The following is a 14732-nucleotide window of genomic DNA, read 5'->3' as shown; positions in this document are numbered from 1 at the left end:
CTGCCTGGACTTGTGCAAAGCATTTGACACTGTCCTGCACAAGATCTCTCTAAAATGGAGACACATGGATTTGACAGGAGGACCACACAGTGGATAAGGAATTGGCTGGATGACTGCACTCGAAGAGTTGCGGTCAACAGCTCAATATCTAGGTGGAGACCACTGATGAGTGGTGTCCCTCAGGGGTCTGTATTGGGACCAGTATCATTTAACATCTTTGTCCGGGACGTGGACAGTGGGATTGAGTGCACCCTCAGCAAGTTTGTGGATGACACCAACCTGAGTGGTGTGGTTGATACTCTAGAGGGAAGGGATGCCATCCAGAGGGACCTTAACAGGCTTGAGAGGTGGGCCCCTGTGAACTTCAGGAAGTTCAACAAGGCCAAGTGCAAGGTCCTACACCTGGGTTGGGGCAATCCCAAGCATAGATACAGGCTGGGCGATGAGTGGATTGAGAGCAGCCCTGCGGAGAAGGACTTGGGGGTATTGGTGGATGAGAAGCTCAACATGACCTGGCAATGTGCGTTTGCAGCTGAGAAAGCCACCCGTATCCTGGGCTGCATAAAAAGAAGTGTGGCCAGCAGGTCGAGGGAGGGGATTCTCCCCCTCTACTTTGCTCTCGTGAGACCCCATCTGGAGTACTGTATTCAGCTGTGGGGCTCCCAGCATAAGAAAGACATGGACCTGCTTGAGCGGGTCCAGAGGAGGGCCACGAAGATGATCAGAGGGCTGGAGCCCCTCCGCTATGAAGACAGGCTGAGAGAGTTGGGGTTGTTCAGGCTGGAGAAGAGAAGGCTCCGGGGAGATCTTATAGCAGCCTTCCAGTACTTCAAGGGGGCCTCCAGGAAAGATGGGGAGGGCTCTTTATCAGGGAGTGTAGTGACAGAACGAGGGCTAAAAGTTTTAAAACGAAAGAGAGTAGATTTAGATTAGATATTAAGAAGAAGCTCTTTACTGTGAGGGTGGTGAGACAGTTGTGGAACAGGTTGCCCAGAGAGGTTGTGGATGCCCCCTCCTTGGAAGTGTTCAAGGCCAGGTTGGATGAGGCTTTGAGCAACCTAATCGAGTGGAAGGTACCCCTGCCTATGGCAGGGGGTTGGAACTAGATGATCTTTAAGGTCCCTTCCAACCCAAACCGTTCTATGATTCTATGATGCTATGATTCTATGATTCTATGAAAAGCCTGTTGAGTTAAAAAAGGAATAGACTTGGAGTGGAAAAAACAACTGTATGAAGAAGGGGAACACCAGGATGACACTGGGCCATGCAGAGAAGGGGCAAAAGTATTGACATCTTGGGGAGCAAGTTCGGGAAGTGATAAATGCTGCCAGTATGAGATTTACAGGATTCCCAGTTGGTGCACGTGGGAAATGGTATAATGGCAACTTCAGGCTCCTATCCAACCTTGGGCTCTTAAAGAACCAGCAGGAAAAGGTGGCTTAGTTCTTCTGAAGAGCCTTACTAACATCAGTAGATATTGTACACATATTTTCAAGCCACATGCAGACTATTGTATGATTTTAGTTTGACTAGAGAACATTTTTGCAGGGTTGTTCATGACCTAGAGAGGAGACCTTATGCCCAGGTGAGCAACATGAGCTGGAAGGTGGGAAGAAGTGAATTGGGTTGTCATGATGTGTCATATTAACCTGCTGACTTTAACACACTGACCTTACTTAGCTTGGTCCCTTGATTGATCCCAAGACAGAAGGACAACAAGGACTCAAGTAGCAGCAAGGGAAATTTGAACTGGGTGTGAGGAAAAAAACTGTCACCATAAGAGTGGAGCAGTGGTGGGGCAGCGCAGAACTGGACTGGAGAAAGTCACATCACCGACCAGCCAGACCTCTCCTGTGCCAAATCCTCTAGGATGGGTGGTGGCAAGAGGTCCCGGGGCAGGGTACCGCACTCTTGTGGGGCTGATGCATTGCTAGCAATTGCACTTCCAGGCAACTGTAGTCCTGGGGCTCTGCAGTTCATCCTCAAAAGGACACTCTGCTCTATGGGCAACAGGAGTCAAATGCCCTCAGATCAGGGCTGAGTCTAAAGGCTGGAGTATCTTTAGAGTCGTTGCAGACCTGAGTCCCATCCCCTGGGCTCCCAGGTTACCAGCAGGGCTGTATCCACTGCAGGGAGGGAACCACTGCACTGGGCAGAAGCAGATGCATCTCCTCCCTCTCGCCTCCCTTTGCATAGCAGAAGAGAGATCGTTTTTCCCATCGTCACCTTTTCTACTCCATCTGCATTTCCAGGTGCACTCACAGGGGAAGGCAAAATTACGGTGTGGGGGCTCAGGAGGGAAAACAGCACCAGCACAACAGCATGTAGAGGAACAGAGCCTGGGCTTTGTCCTCAGGAGGTTCCCCAGGACCTTGCTGGGTGAGCAGGGGCTGTGCTCTGCAAACTTTCCTCTGTCACATGCAGACCTCCCCTGCAGGGATGGAGTGCCCACACAGCAGGAAAGTCATTTCAGGGGCTGGTGCCACTGGGGTGACTGCCTTTGGACCAGCCCTTCTGTCCATAAAGAACTCAAAGACCTCTACACCTTCATGTTACTGGAACGGTTGGTGTCCCTGCTTCTTCTCATGGTGCAGCTGAAAATTTAATTCCCTGTAGGGAGGAGGGAAACCCCTTTGTCCATGAGTGTCATGGGTTAATCCCATTAGACAGCTAAGCCCCACACATCTTGGGGGATGGAGGAGAGAACGGGAAGGGTAAAAGTGAGACAACTCATAGATAAAGAGATAAATACAGTTTAATAGGTAAAGCAAAAGCTGCATGCACAAACAAAGCAAAATAAGGAATTCATTCACTGCTTCCCATCGGCAGGCAGATGTTCAGCCATCTCCAGGAAAGCAGGGCTCCATCACGCGTAACGGTCGCTTGGGAAGACAAACACCATAACTCCAAACATCCTCCCTTCCTCCCTCTTTCCCCCAGCTTTTATTGCTTGAGCACAGTGTCATATGGTCTGGGATACCGCTTTGGTCAGTTGGGCTCAGCTGTCCCAGCTGTGTCCCCTCCGAACTTCTTGCCCACCCCCAGCCTGCTCGCTGGTGGATGAGAAACAGAAAAGGTCTTGATGCTGAGCAGGCACTGTTCAGCAACAGCTAAAACAGGGGCTTGTTATCAACAAATCCAAAACACAGAACCACACCGGCTGCTATGAAGAAAATTAACTCTATCCCAGCCAAAACGAGTACAATGGGACACACGCCTCCCATGAACCCTCTACAGCCATCTCCTGCTGTATCACCCCAGACACCCGTGGGAAGGGGCACTTGGGGATCTCTCGGTCCGAAGAAAGGAAACGGGGAGCAGCATGGAGACAGGGGGAGCGAGCAGAGAGCAGAACAGCCCTGTGGGGAGAACTTCCTCACAGCTGCAAAGTGAGAAGAGCCTTGCTAAGGACCAGGGTGGGAACAGCTACATAGCAGAGAATGGCTTTCATCCACTGCTCCCTGGGTCATGGGCTCACTCCTTCTGGGTCACTCTGCCCAGGACTGATGCCAAGCAAACCAGGCAGCACTCACCACCTGGATTCCTCGTTTACTCACAACCTCCATGCTGCTTCACGCTGCTGCAGTAAGTGTGACCCTAGGACATGAGCTTAAGCTCTCTCGGGCATGTTTCCCATAGCCCTGGTGAGGAGGTCTCTAGAAGAGGTGCGTTAGAACCCCCAATGACATGTTCTGAGCATGGCAAAATGCTCCCAGACCTGCCTGCTGGCCTTATGGTCTTTCTGTGCCCCAGGCCACCCTGGCTTTAGATGTTCCCCATGCCTTCAGACGAGGTGAGAGACCAGGTGCTCTGGGAGGGAAGAGGAGAACATCTTCTCCTGGAGGAGACATGCATGAAAGCACTAGATAGTGCAGTACAAGTGAACGTGGAGGTCACTTCCATACCCTATGGCAAAGCATCTTGCAGGAAGGGCTTTCAAAATTTCACAGAATTATACGTGAGGACACTACACACCTCTCTTACTTTGTTACTACAGGGGTTATGAAGAAAATCTTCATGGTCTTCAAAGGCGAAGTATGGCAAATGCCAAGCTTAACAGTATCGGTACCATTACACCGATCCAGGACATGAAGTTGTTCCTGCTGTAGTGATATTCCTCCTCCAGTCTATATGTCACCATGCGCAGTTGGGTGGCTTTTTCACAGAAGCCGTCCTTGAGCAACGCACTCCCCTCCTGTGAAGACAGTCAGGTTGTCAGTAAGGGCATGGTGCATGCAGTGAGAGGGGCCCAGAGCCAAGAAACAACGGGAGGGACCCAGCTGGGACCCCTCTGCCATTCCTGCCTGCTAGCCACATCTTGGCACCTGCGCTCTCCCACTTGGTACCTTTGATTTATGTCTGATCATCTTCTGGTGCTCCTCCAGCTGCCTCACACAGCAATGCTCCAGCTTCTTTCTCAGCTGAAGCGTGTGCTCTTTGTAGCTGCGTAACCGGCCCTGCAACTTCTGCTTGTCCTCAGCCCCCTTTTTCCTCTGGACCTCCCTCTCCTGCTCAGCTCTCTCATACTGGTCTTGCTCACCTGGTGACAGAGAAAGAGAGGTGTTGCAAGGGCAGAAGCTGAGCCCCCAGGCCCCCAAGGAGTACTGTTGACCCCCTCCATCAAGCTTGGCCCTCTACAGGCAGTGGCCTTTCTCCAGCCCAGAAGTTACTTTTCAGCTCCTTGTCCTCCTCTGTCAGGGAGAGGTCTGTCTGGAGGATGCTTTTGGCCAGAGTCTTTCTGCTTTGGAGGAACTCCTGCAGGACAGCATCAGCCTGTAAGACCACAGGTAGAAGAGGAATCAAGGGGAGAAACAGCAGCTGGGGAGGAATGGTTTCTTGGGGGAAGGGGATGGGACATGGAGCCTCTCCCCTTGAAGGGGAGCTGCTCTTGTTCCTACCTCCACCCCCTTGCCAGGCAGTTCCCAATATTTCTCCACCAGTGCCTGCTGGTCTCCTTTGAAAAGCTGGTAACCTCCTGACACACTGTAGACACCCTCACTGATTCGTCTCTCCATGTGTTGGGAGAGGTCCCTGAGAGCAGCCTCGCACTTGTTGCGGGACGCCTGCTTGTTGTCCATGCAGAACTTCACCTTGACTGCCTCTACCTGGCGCTGTCCGGAAAGATGCAGAGGGAAGGCATCAGCCCAGGCTGGGCTGCATCCCCCGCTCTCATGCTAGGCAAAAATCAAGCCAGGTCGACATGGGAATTGGGATCTCCAGTCTGTGGGGTAATCGGCTGGGAGGTGACAGATGGGGAGGGCATTCTGCACCCACAGACATTTCTGGACCAAGGTGCACAGGAGCAGAGAGCATGCCAGGGACCACAGGCTTCACAAAACACAGGGACAAGAATTAGTCAGCAGGACAGGGGAAGCGTGGAAGGCTCCAGGCTTCCAGCCAGGGCAGAGACACATCTGGGCTGCAGCAAGAGAGGGGGCAGGGCTGAGCTTCGTCCCCGTTGCAGCACAGCTTTTGAACCCAGGGAGAAGGGGTAGTGCAGCAGGGACTACTGCCAGTCTGCAGAGTGTGAGAGCAGGCGTTGGGACTGAGTCTCCTCTGGAGAGGGCACAGCAGTGTCCTCTGGCAGGAGGCAGGGAGATCCCTGTCCCCCAGGACCATGCTATTTCCTCAAAGCTAAGGGGATGATGGTGTCCCTGGGGGATCCTGGCTAGGCTGGGGACCACCTACTATGAGCTCTGCCTGGAAAGAGCAGATGTCCTCCTTGAATGCCCGTGCCATGAACAGCTCCAGCGTCTCCCGCTCGCACTGGGTGTGCAGCTCCAGCAGCTCCTGAACAGTCTCCGTCGGCAGCTTCGCCCGCTGCTCCATCAGATCCTGGTACAACGTCACAGCCTCTTTCACTGCTGCTGCGTTCTCAACCTGTGCCAGGGCGAGCACCGCACTCTCCAGGCATGGCACTGCCCCGCTCTGGATGGCCTCCACGTAGGTCACTGCCAGTTTCCCCAGCACTGCCAAGCAGGACCAAGGATGAGAGATCTGCAGCCTGAACAAAACGCAGGCTCCCGTTCGGCCCTGGGTCCTGCCATATCCCTGCTGCCTCCCTGCCAGAGTCTTCCTGAACTTCTCCTAACTCTCTCCCACCCCGCCTGCAACGTTCCAAAGCTCCCAATCCAGAAGCAGGGACAGCAGCCAGCAGAAAAGCTCTCCCTTTCCCCACCTGCATCATTTGAATCTGCATCTGATCCTTCCCCAGACACACTCCCAAGAGCTGCTGGCCATCCAACCCTCTGGGCAACAGTACTCACAGTGCCCTGTTATGATGTGGCCACCAGGGATGGTCTTAGGTGGAGACTTTTCCCAGACGTGGCTGCAGAATTTCTCCACCTGCTGCTGGTATTCAGGATCAAGCTCATCATCCTCAAGCTCCTCCAAGCGGACCAGGTCCCTCTTGCTGGCCGGTTGGTCAAAAACAAAGCACTTGCGATCCGGAAAGAACTGGCGGATGCATTCCCGGGGCTGGTTGTAGCGTTGGGTCTCCGGGCCGCTCCCTGTGGGGTAAGAGGACACGGAGCAAGTTCGCTGGGCTTGGGCTGTTGTTGAATTACACTGAAATGCTGCTGTGTCTGGGGCTGGATGTCTCCAGCAGCACAGCACCATTCTCTTACCAGCCTTTAACTTCAGTGCGTTCTCCAAGTATTCGTCCGCAGAGATTTCCTTCCCAGCCACCTTCAGCTGCAGTGTGAAATCCCGGACAGCCCAGATGAAACTCGGGAAGAAGAGGACAAATTTCTCTGAATCCTCCACTTCATCTTCACTCTTCTTGGGTGCTGCTTTCAACTTGACATGCTCAGTCAGCTTCACCACATAGCTAGGGAGCTGGCTAAGGAAACAGGGACCTCAGCTCTGAATGCAGGGGCATCGCCACCCTGCAACCACTCAGCACTTCATGGGGAAGAGAGGAGACTCTGCGGGGACAGAGAACAGCCTGGAACTGCCAGAAGGAGGAGGGAAAAAACCCTCAGCCCTGAGGTCCATGACACGGGATTCCTAAGGACTCAAAGCACATCACTGGGCACCACCAGAAGGTTCTGCAGCTGTTTGAAGACCATGGATTTGTCAGCCCCTAGCCCACCACACAGGGAGAGGAGGGCATCCCCGGTGCTGCTGTCCCACCAAGGATACTGCAGCTGGTCCATGGCTTGCTGGTCAATGGTGCCTCTGCTGTTGTAGATCAGGGTGCTGGAGAGCAGTATGGTTAGCACAAAGATCCATGTGTCGTTCTTGGTGTCGCCCTGGAACAACAACCCTTGGCTCTTATCAACAAGACCCCCTAAGTATGAGCAAAGCACCACATCCCCAGACCCTGAATGCCCCTAACCAACAGGCCATGGCAAGACCAGGTTTTGGAGAGATCCTCCCCCATGCCATCGCCATATCTTTCTGTAGCTGGGCTTCTCTTCAACCCTTAACTCTCAGGGTCCCGCAGACCTCTATCAAAGTGCTTCCTGCGCTCCTCATTCCTCTTCTGCTGCACTTTTCCAGAAAAGCAGAGGAATTGGGCAACTTGTCTACCCCAGCCTCCTTTCCCATGGCCTCTGGCTCTTCCCAGCACACAGGCTGGAGGCCACCATAGGTGGTGGGAGCACCTTGACTCTGGTCACCATGGCTGGGCCCTCAAGAGCTTCCACAAAGTGCTGGGAATGCACAAAGGGAGCTTCTGCTTCTTCCATACCTTCTCCACGTCGCCCAGCCCTTCAGTGTCCAGCAGCACCAGAGTGTGTCCAGGCTGGCAGGGGTGAGGTAGACACCACATCCAGATACCTTTGGTGTGGGACTGCACGCTGGAGCCCAGGGAGAAACCTGTGCGGAGGACGCAAGGGTCTCAACAGTGTTAAATACAGAGTAGGAAAACCCAGGTACCTTGGCCATCCAGGCCTGGGACCTCCCTCACCTTTCCTCTGACGAGCCAGCCTGTTCATGAGGTAGGACTTGCCAGTGCGGTACAGCCCTGTGATGGCCACCACCACCACGGGCTGGGTGATCTCCGACAGCACCTGCAGGGCCTCCTGCTGGACCACCAGCCCCCTCGTCTGGGTGTTCGCAATGAGGCACACAGGCACCGGCATGTGGATTTCAGATGCCATTGCTGACAGCAAACGCAGCCTGCAGAGGAGACGGCGAGACGGGCTGGCTAACAACGTGGGGACGCCCCACAGTCCAAACAGGGACAGTCACTGTCATCCTACTTCATTTTTCCAAGCAAATCATGCTTTGCACCAAATTCCTTCCACCACGCCTCTTCTTTTTGCCCCTTGCAAGCGATCCTGTGATGACACTTAGAAGAGGTGCACAACCCCTTCCCGTTTGCCTCACAACAGAAATAGCTCAGCTCCTCAAAGCCCAGTGGGACAGTGGGAGTACTCTGCATTATGTCCGGAACGCCAGTTTGAAGTTTGCTCAGTGGTTAATCATGCAAAAATGGGTGTGGGACATAGCAATGGCCTCAGGCAGGGCTCTAGGGCAAGAGGAATGACTCGAGAGTCACACCAGCACTAAGGAAAGGATAGGTTAGGGGGTGAAATTGAAGCTTAGGGGAGCTGCTTAGGAATTTCTTCATTAATTTCTTATGCCCGACCCCATCAAACCCCCTCTCACTCCCCTCTGTGCCTCTCCCAGGGATGTGCTTGGTGCTTGCCCACACTTGCCTTTCGCCCCGATGGTGAGACTGCCAGTGGCAGGGGGGCTTTCACCCAATCCAGGCCCTTCCCCTGCACAGCCCCAGCCATCACCCAGCCCCTGCCAGGCACCAGTAAACCCCACGGATGTGGAGGCAGCACAACGGCTCATCCCCTGCCCAGACCCAGAAGCCGCCCCACTGCCACCTCTCGGATACCTCGGGACTCGCTCCAGCAATGGCGAGCTCCATGGACGCTGCCCACTTCTGGGCTTTGAATCCTCTCTGAGGACCTCACAAGCCCTGCCCTCTTCCAGGAACATCAAGGGGATTGCCACTGGGGGACAAGAGGCTGCCCCTCATGTCACGGGCACTCCCAGCACAGTAGGGAGGAGAGGAAAGGTTAGGGCATAGGGTCCAAGCTTAGGCGAGTCCTAACTTGCGTGCAAAGCCTGGGCGGGTTGAACACAGGCTCCCAGCCACCCATTGCTCCATCCCAGAGCCTGAGCAGACCCTTGGACCCCTTCCTTCTCCCACCCGGTGGGGTCCCTATCAATTGCTGGGGTCCCTGTCACTTGCTGGGGTCAGAAGGAGTCATTCCGCAGCCCCAGTGTCCAGGGCTGCTTGCCTGGGGTGGGGAGGAGGGATTAGGGGAAGGGACTCACCGTCGTCTTCGTCACCTGCGGCTGCAACAGCTTTGTTGCAGCCTGGGTCCTGCCCCGCCTTTTATCCTGTTACTGTGGCTGGCCCCTCTCCTCCGATTCCGGAAACAAGGGTGAGTCAGAGCCCGAAAGTGAAAGTCAGGGACTGGGAGGGAGGAGGAAAATGCCAGCCAGAGAGATGGCCTGTGGTTTGACGCCAGCCAGCAGCAAAGTGCGAAAACTCGGAGCAGGCGAGATAAAGATGGTTTAATAAGTGAAGGAACGAGAGCAAAAAACAAACAATGCAAAAGCAAACCCTCACGACCTCCCACCTGCCCAGCCAGTTTCAGAGTTACACCCACCTTGGGAGATATCCTCTCACCCCTTCTTCTTTGATCTCACTTTTTGTTGCTGAGCATGACGTTATCTAGTGCGGAAGGGTGCTGAGATACTGGAACAATGTTGTGGTTTATCCCCAGCCAGCAACTAAGCACCACGCAGCTGCTTCCTCTTTCCCCCTTCCCCCCGCCCCTCCCAGTGGGATAGGGAGGAGGATGGGGAAAAAAAAGTTAAAACTCATGGGTTGAGATCAGAACAGTTTAATAACTAAAGTAAAATAAAATACAACTCTAACAACAATAATAATATAACAATAATAATTGTAATGAAAAGGAATGTAACAAAAAAAAGAAATAAAACCTAAGAAGACACAAGTGATGCACAATGCAATTGCTCACCACCCGCTGGCCAATGCCCCAGCAGTGATCCGCCCCTCCCGGCCAACTCCCCCCAGTTGATATACTGAGCAAAGTTCAAAGGCTAGTTTGGGTCAGCTGTCCTGGCTCTGCTCCCTCCCAGCTTCTTGCACACCTGCTTGCTGGCAGAGCATGGGAAACTGAAAAATCCTTCACTTGGGATAAGCGCTACTTAGCAACAACTAAAACATCAGCGTGTTATCAACATTATTCTCACACTAAATCCAAAACACAGCACTGTACCAGCTACTAAGAAGAAAATTAACTTTATCCCAGCTGAAACCATGACAAACAAGTTGCCCAGAGGAGTTGTGGATGCCCCATAGAAGTTGTGGACGGCCCGTCATTGGAAGTGCTCAAGGTCAGGCTGGATGGGGCTTTGAGCAACCTGATCTAGTGCAAGATGTCCCTGCTCGTGGCAGGGGGGTTGGACCAGATGATCTTTGAAGGTCCTGGCTGTGTCTCCTCCCAACCTCTTGCCCACCCCCAGCCTGCTCGCGGTGGGGGCAGAGTGGGAAAGAAGAGAAGGCCTTGATGTTGTGCAAGCACCGTTCAGCAGCAGCCAAAACATTTGTGTGTTATCAACACCCTTCTAGCAGCAGGGGCTTGCGATGAAGAATGTTAAGAAGGTTCCCCCTTCCCTCTTGTGTCCACTAAGTGGGTCCCTCACCTCCCCGTCCCTACCGCCCCAACATGACCCCTACATCGCCCTGTCCCCCCCTTGGAGCACCAGCTCACGTGCTTCCTCTGCTCCTCCACCCACGGACATGTCCCCTACAGCAGCTCTCTGTACGCATACCCCGACAGTCCTGCCATGGCCCCTGCTGCTCTCCCACATGCGCATCCCCCCCAAATACTTCTCCCCATGCCCCTCGTGGACATGCCACCGCCCCCCATGAGCCTCTCATCTGAGGGCCTGCCAAGAAACACCCTGGTCAGCCCCTCCACCCCTGTGCCCCAACTCGCACACCACCTCCTGTGTTCTCCTCTTGCAGACACGCACCGTCGTGGCCTTGCACGCATGTCCCTTGCACCGCCCTCTCACAAGGACACGCACCACTGACACACAGACGTGCTTGTCAACGCCCCCCCCCAAGCAAGCCTCAGCCCCCATTCTCCCACGGGCACCTTGTTCCCCCAGCATCCCCTCACGGACCTGCCCTGGACCCCGTTTCCCTCAGTGAGCCCTACCCTGTCCCTCTTCCCCTCTCAAAGGGATGCCCTGGCCCCCTCGAAAATACATCCCGTCCCCCAGGGATGCCCCCCTCACCCCCTTGCAGAAACACCACGTCCCCCTTCCCCTTATGTCCCCATTCTCCGCATGTCCCCAGGCCCGTTTCTCTCACAGAGGGGCATGAACGATCCCCCTAATGCGTGGGCACCCCCCATCCCTCTTTCCCCCCACTCTCCCCTCGACATGCCCACTCCCCGCTTCCCCCCACAAATGCATGCCCTCCCATGCCCAGATCCCAGCCCTCCGACCCACCCCACGGGTCCCCTGGTCCATCTCGATGCTTGCTGCGAACACCCAGCACTGACACGCTCATCCCACAGGCAGCCCACACTTGCGGGTCCCCTCGGGTGCCCGGGACCCTTGTCACCCCTGATACCCCAGCCCAGCCCCAAGGACCCCCTCCTTGCTGGCTGGTCCAGCTTGAAGTTTGCTGGTGAGTGCACACCACAATTGAGGAAGACACAGACATTTGCCCCCCCGCCAGCACCAGGGACATGGACTGTCACCCATGGTCCCGCTCCAGACACTGCCACTGAGCCCTCACTCACATCAGTCCTTCCCAGTAGCTGGTTTTTGTGATACACACCATTCCCACGGCAAAGTCTTGTGGCCGAGACCCCCACCTGCTGCAGTAGCGGCACTGAGACCCCCCGCTCACTCCGGCAGCTGGCACTGGGACCCCACTGGCTCCAGTAGCTGGTACTGGGATCCCCATTCACTCCAGTAGCTGGCACCCTTTCCAGTACAGTGTCCAGGATCTCCCTCCGGACTGACAATCCCATCAGTTGCAAAGTCCAAGCTGGTCTTCCTAGGAGTGGCACCTGCAACTGCTTGATGGCTCATCAGTTAACGAGACTGGTGAGGGTTGTTTCCCGTCACCGCTTGTGTTCGTGTTCCTCCCTTTCCTTGTCATCCCCGTTTTTGCAAGGCCCTTAGCCAGGTAATTCAAAGCATAAACATTCTCCACGTATCCTTACAGGGACTAACTGTGGCAATGCCACAGGCACAGGCTGAGGGCATCCTGGCTGGGGAGCAGCCCTGTGGAGAAGATCTTGGTGGTCAGCAATCTGGACAGGAGGCAGCCGTGTGCCCTGCAGCAAGGGAGGCCAACAGCATCCTGGGCTGTATGACCAGGAACATTTCCCCTCCCACAAGCGTGCCCTTCCTTGCACACGCGCCATCCCCCTGCACGCATAGACACACTTTGCCCCCACACTTGGTCAGATACCACTTTCTTGTTTGCAGGTTCAACCAGCAGCAAAGCTAAGGGAGGAGTCAGCGAGTGGCTGTGTGGTGCTTAGTTGCCAGCTGGGCTTAAACCATGACAGTCCTTTTTGGTGTCCAATGTGGGGCAGAAAGGTTTTGAGATAATGACAGAAAAGATTGGAATGTACTAGATCAAATTTATAGCTGTTATTGCTGTTTAGCTATTAATTGACAGGCTCCTGTGCTTGCCATGGGGCTTGCTTGCCTCACTGTGTGTTAGAGTTTAGTGCTTGTTAGTGGCTGCTTTTGCTGTTTGCTCTGCTCCTTATCATCTTACTCTGCTGTGCCTGGGAACATTTTGATAGCGGCAACAGCCATGCACCTGGTCTGGCAGATGGCCAGGGCATTGCTGCTGTTTCTGTGCTGCTGTACTGGACAGGCTGGAACTCCAGTGTGAACTGGAGTCAAAGGGACTGTGACCTGTGGATAAGTCCACATAGGAGCAAGACACCCCGAAGCGTCTGTGACCGTGGATAAGTCCACACCAGAGGAGGTACACCTTGAAGCATCTGTGGCCGTGGATAAGTCCACATCACAGCAGGTAGACCCCTGAAGCGACTGTGGCCATGGGGAGGGCCACGCTGGAACAGGTACACCCCTGAAGGAATAGTGGTCCATGGATAAGGCCACATGGGAGCACGTATACCTTGGCTGTGGATAAGTCCATGCCGCAGCAGGTATACCCCTGAAGGACTGTGGTCCATGGATGGTCCATGCTGGAGCACGGGTAAGGGGAGAGGTTCATTGCAATGTTAAACCCAATGGCCTTGTCCAAAGGGACCAGGGGTGGAAATTGTAATGAATATACCTTTAAACTGTTGTAACCTGTGATTCAAGTTGCATGTTATAGGAAGCACTGTAGCAGGAACCCCTTGCCACTGGCCAGGCTAGGGGTAAGGGGAGGAGTTCATTGCGATGTTAAACCCCATAACCTGGCCCAAAGGATGAGGAATGTGTTCCACAGTGTGTTCTGTTGGATCGTATTTCTGAGTGTCTGAAAGAGGTGACTGGATGTACCCAGGGTAGATCATGCCTGACCATCCTCATTGCTTCCTATGAGGAAAGTACCACATCTCTGGATGAGGGGAGAGAAGTGGGTGTCATTTACCAGGACTCTAGCAAGGCTTTCAATACCATCCCTCACAATGTTCTCTTCTTCAAGAAAAAACAGGCTGGAAGGATGGGCCAACAGGAACCTCACAATATCCAACAAGGACAATTCAACGAGGACAAATCCAAAGTCCTGACCCTGAGGTGGACAAACTGTTTGCAGTGACAGGTTAGGGACTGCCTGGCTAGGTTGCAGCTCTGCAGAAAAATCCCTGGTGGTCCTTAGGTTTCATTGGACAAAATAGGAGACATCAACAAAGAAGACAAACAGCATCCTGGGCTGTATGAGTAGGAACACAGCCAGTGGATGCGATTATCCCCCTCTGCAAAGGACAGTTTGTGCCCGAGGGAGTTGCAGCTCACAGCTGTGGTGTCTCAAGGCAGTGACCCACATATGGGGGCTTTGATAAACGGACACAGAAATGTAAATCATTCAGTTTGGTTGACTTAGTCCAACCCTTGAAATTAGGCAAGATGAATCCCACCCCTGGCAAAGATCATGTATAAACTGAAGGGCCTGCACACCAGCTGCCCAGCTTTGGCCTTGCATGGTGAGCACCCTATGGTCCCGCCTGTAGAAGCACTGCAGCGACAGAGCTGTGCCCTGCGGTCTCTGTGTATCCATTGGGGTCTGTCATTTAGAGGGCAATGGCATTATGCCACTGTACCCCATAAAATTTGGCCGGCATATAGACAGGCATGATATGAGCGAAGCACTAGTAGGTGTGGCCATTGCTTGATAGCAACGAAATAGAAGCGGGATCTATCCAGCTTCTCCAACCTTCACTGCTTCCAGCTGCGTTCAGATATGAAATGTAGATGTGCAATGTGCCAATATAAAAATGCCCAAGGGCATTGATATTAACGTGTCCAACGTTAGGGGAGATCACTCCCATCCCTGCCTTCACCTGCAATGGAGTCACATGTCATTTACCCTGCAGGGAGTGAAACAGGGGTGCGTCTGGATGTTGCAGCGTCTACTTGAAGATATTCCTGTAACGCAGACACACTGGGATGAGCGCAGATCAGGTTATTCAGAAGACAGGATTTTATTCACTTTGTCTCTTTGACTCCCTCTATGAATCGAGGGA

General features: G+C 53.9%; 1 protein-coding gene across 1 annotated transcript; it reads right to left on the bottom strand.

The window, feature by feature from the left end:
• Positions 1-3784: 3784 nt before the first annotated feature.
• LOC127029024 (guanylate-binding protein 1-like) lies at positions 3785-8158 on the bottom strand. Its single transcript, XM_050914692.1, has 11 exons — positions 7913-8158; positions 7694-7821; positions 7144-7253; positions 6627-6829; positions 6267-6509; positions 5689-5969; positions 4899-5111; positions 4671-4773; positions 4347-4540; positions 4070-4195; positions 3785-3838 (listed from the first exon to the last, which is right to left on the bottom strand). The coding sequence occupies exons 1-11, from the start codon at positions 8103-8105 to the stop codon at positions 3785-3787; spliced, it is 1848 nt and encodes a 615-aa protein (XP_050770649.1). The 5' UTR covers positions 8106-8158.
• Positions 8159-14732: the final 6574 nt, after the last annotated feature.

The sequence above is a fragment of the Gymnogyps californianus genome, unplaced genomic scaffold (assembly GCF_018139145.2).
Source record: "Gymnogyps californianus isolate 813 unplaced genomic scaffold, ASM1813914v2 HiC_scaffold_62, whole genome shotgun sequence".
Taxonomy (NCBI): Eukaryota; Metazoa; Chordata; class Aves; order Accipitriformes; family Cathartidae; genus Gymnogyps; species Gymnogyps californianus.
The sequence above is the reverse complement of the archived record's forward strand: the minus strand, read 5'-3'. Positions and strand labels throughout refer to the sequence as shown.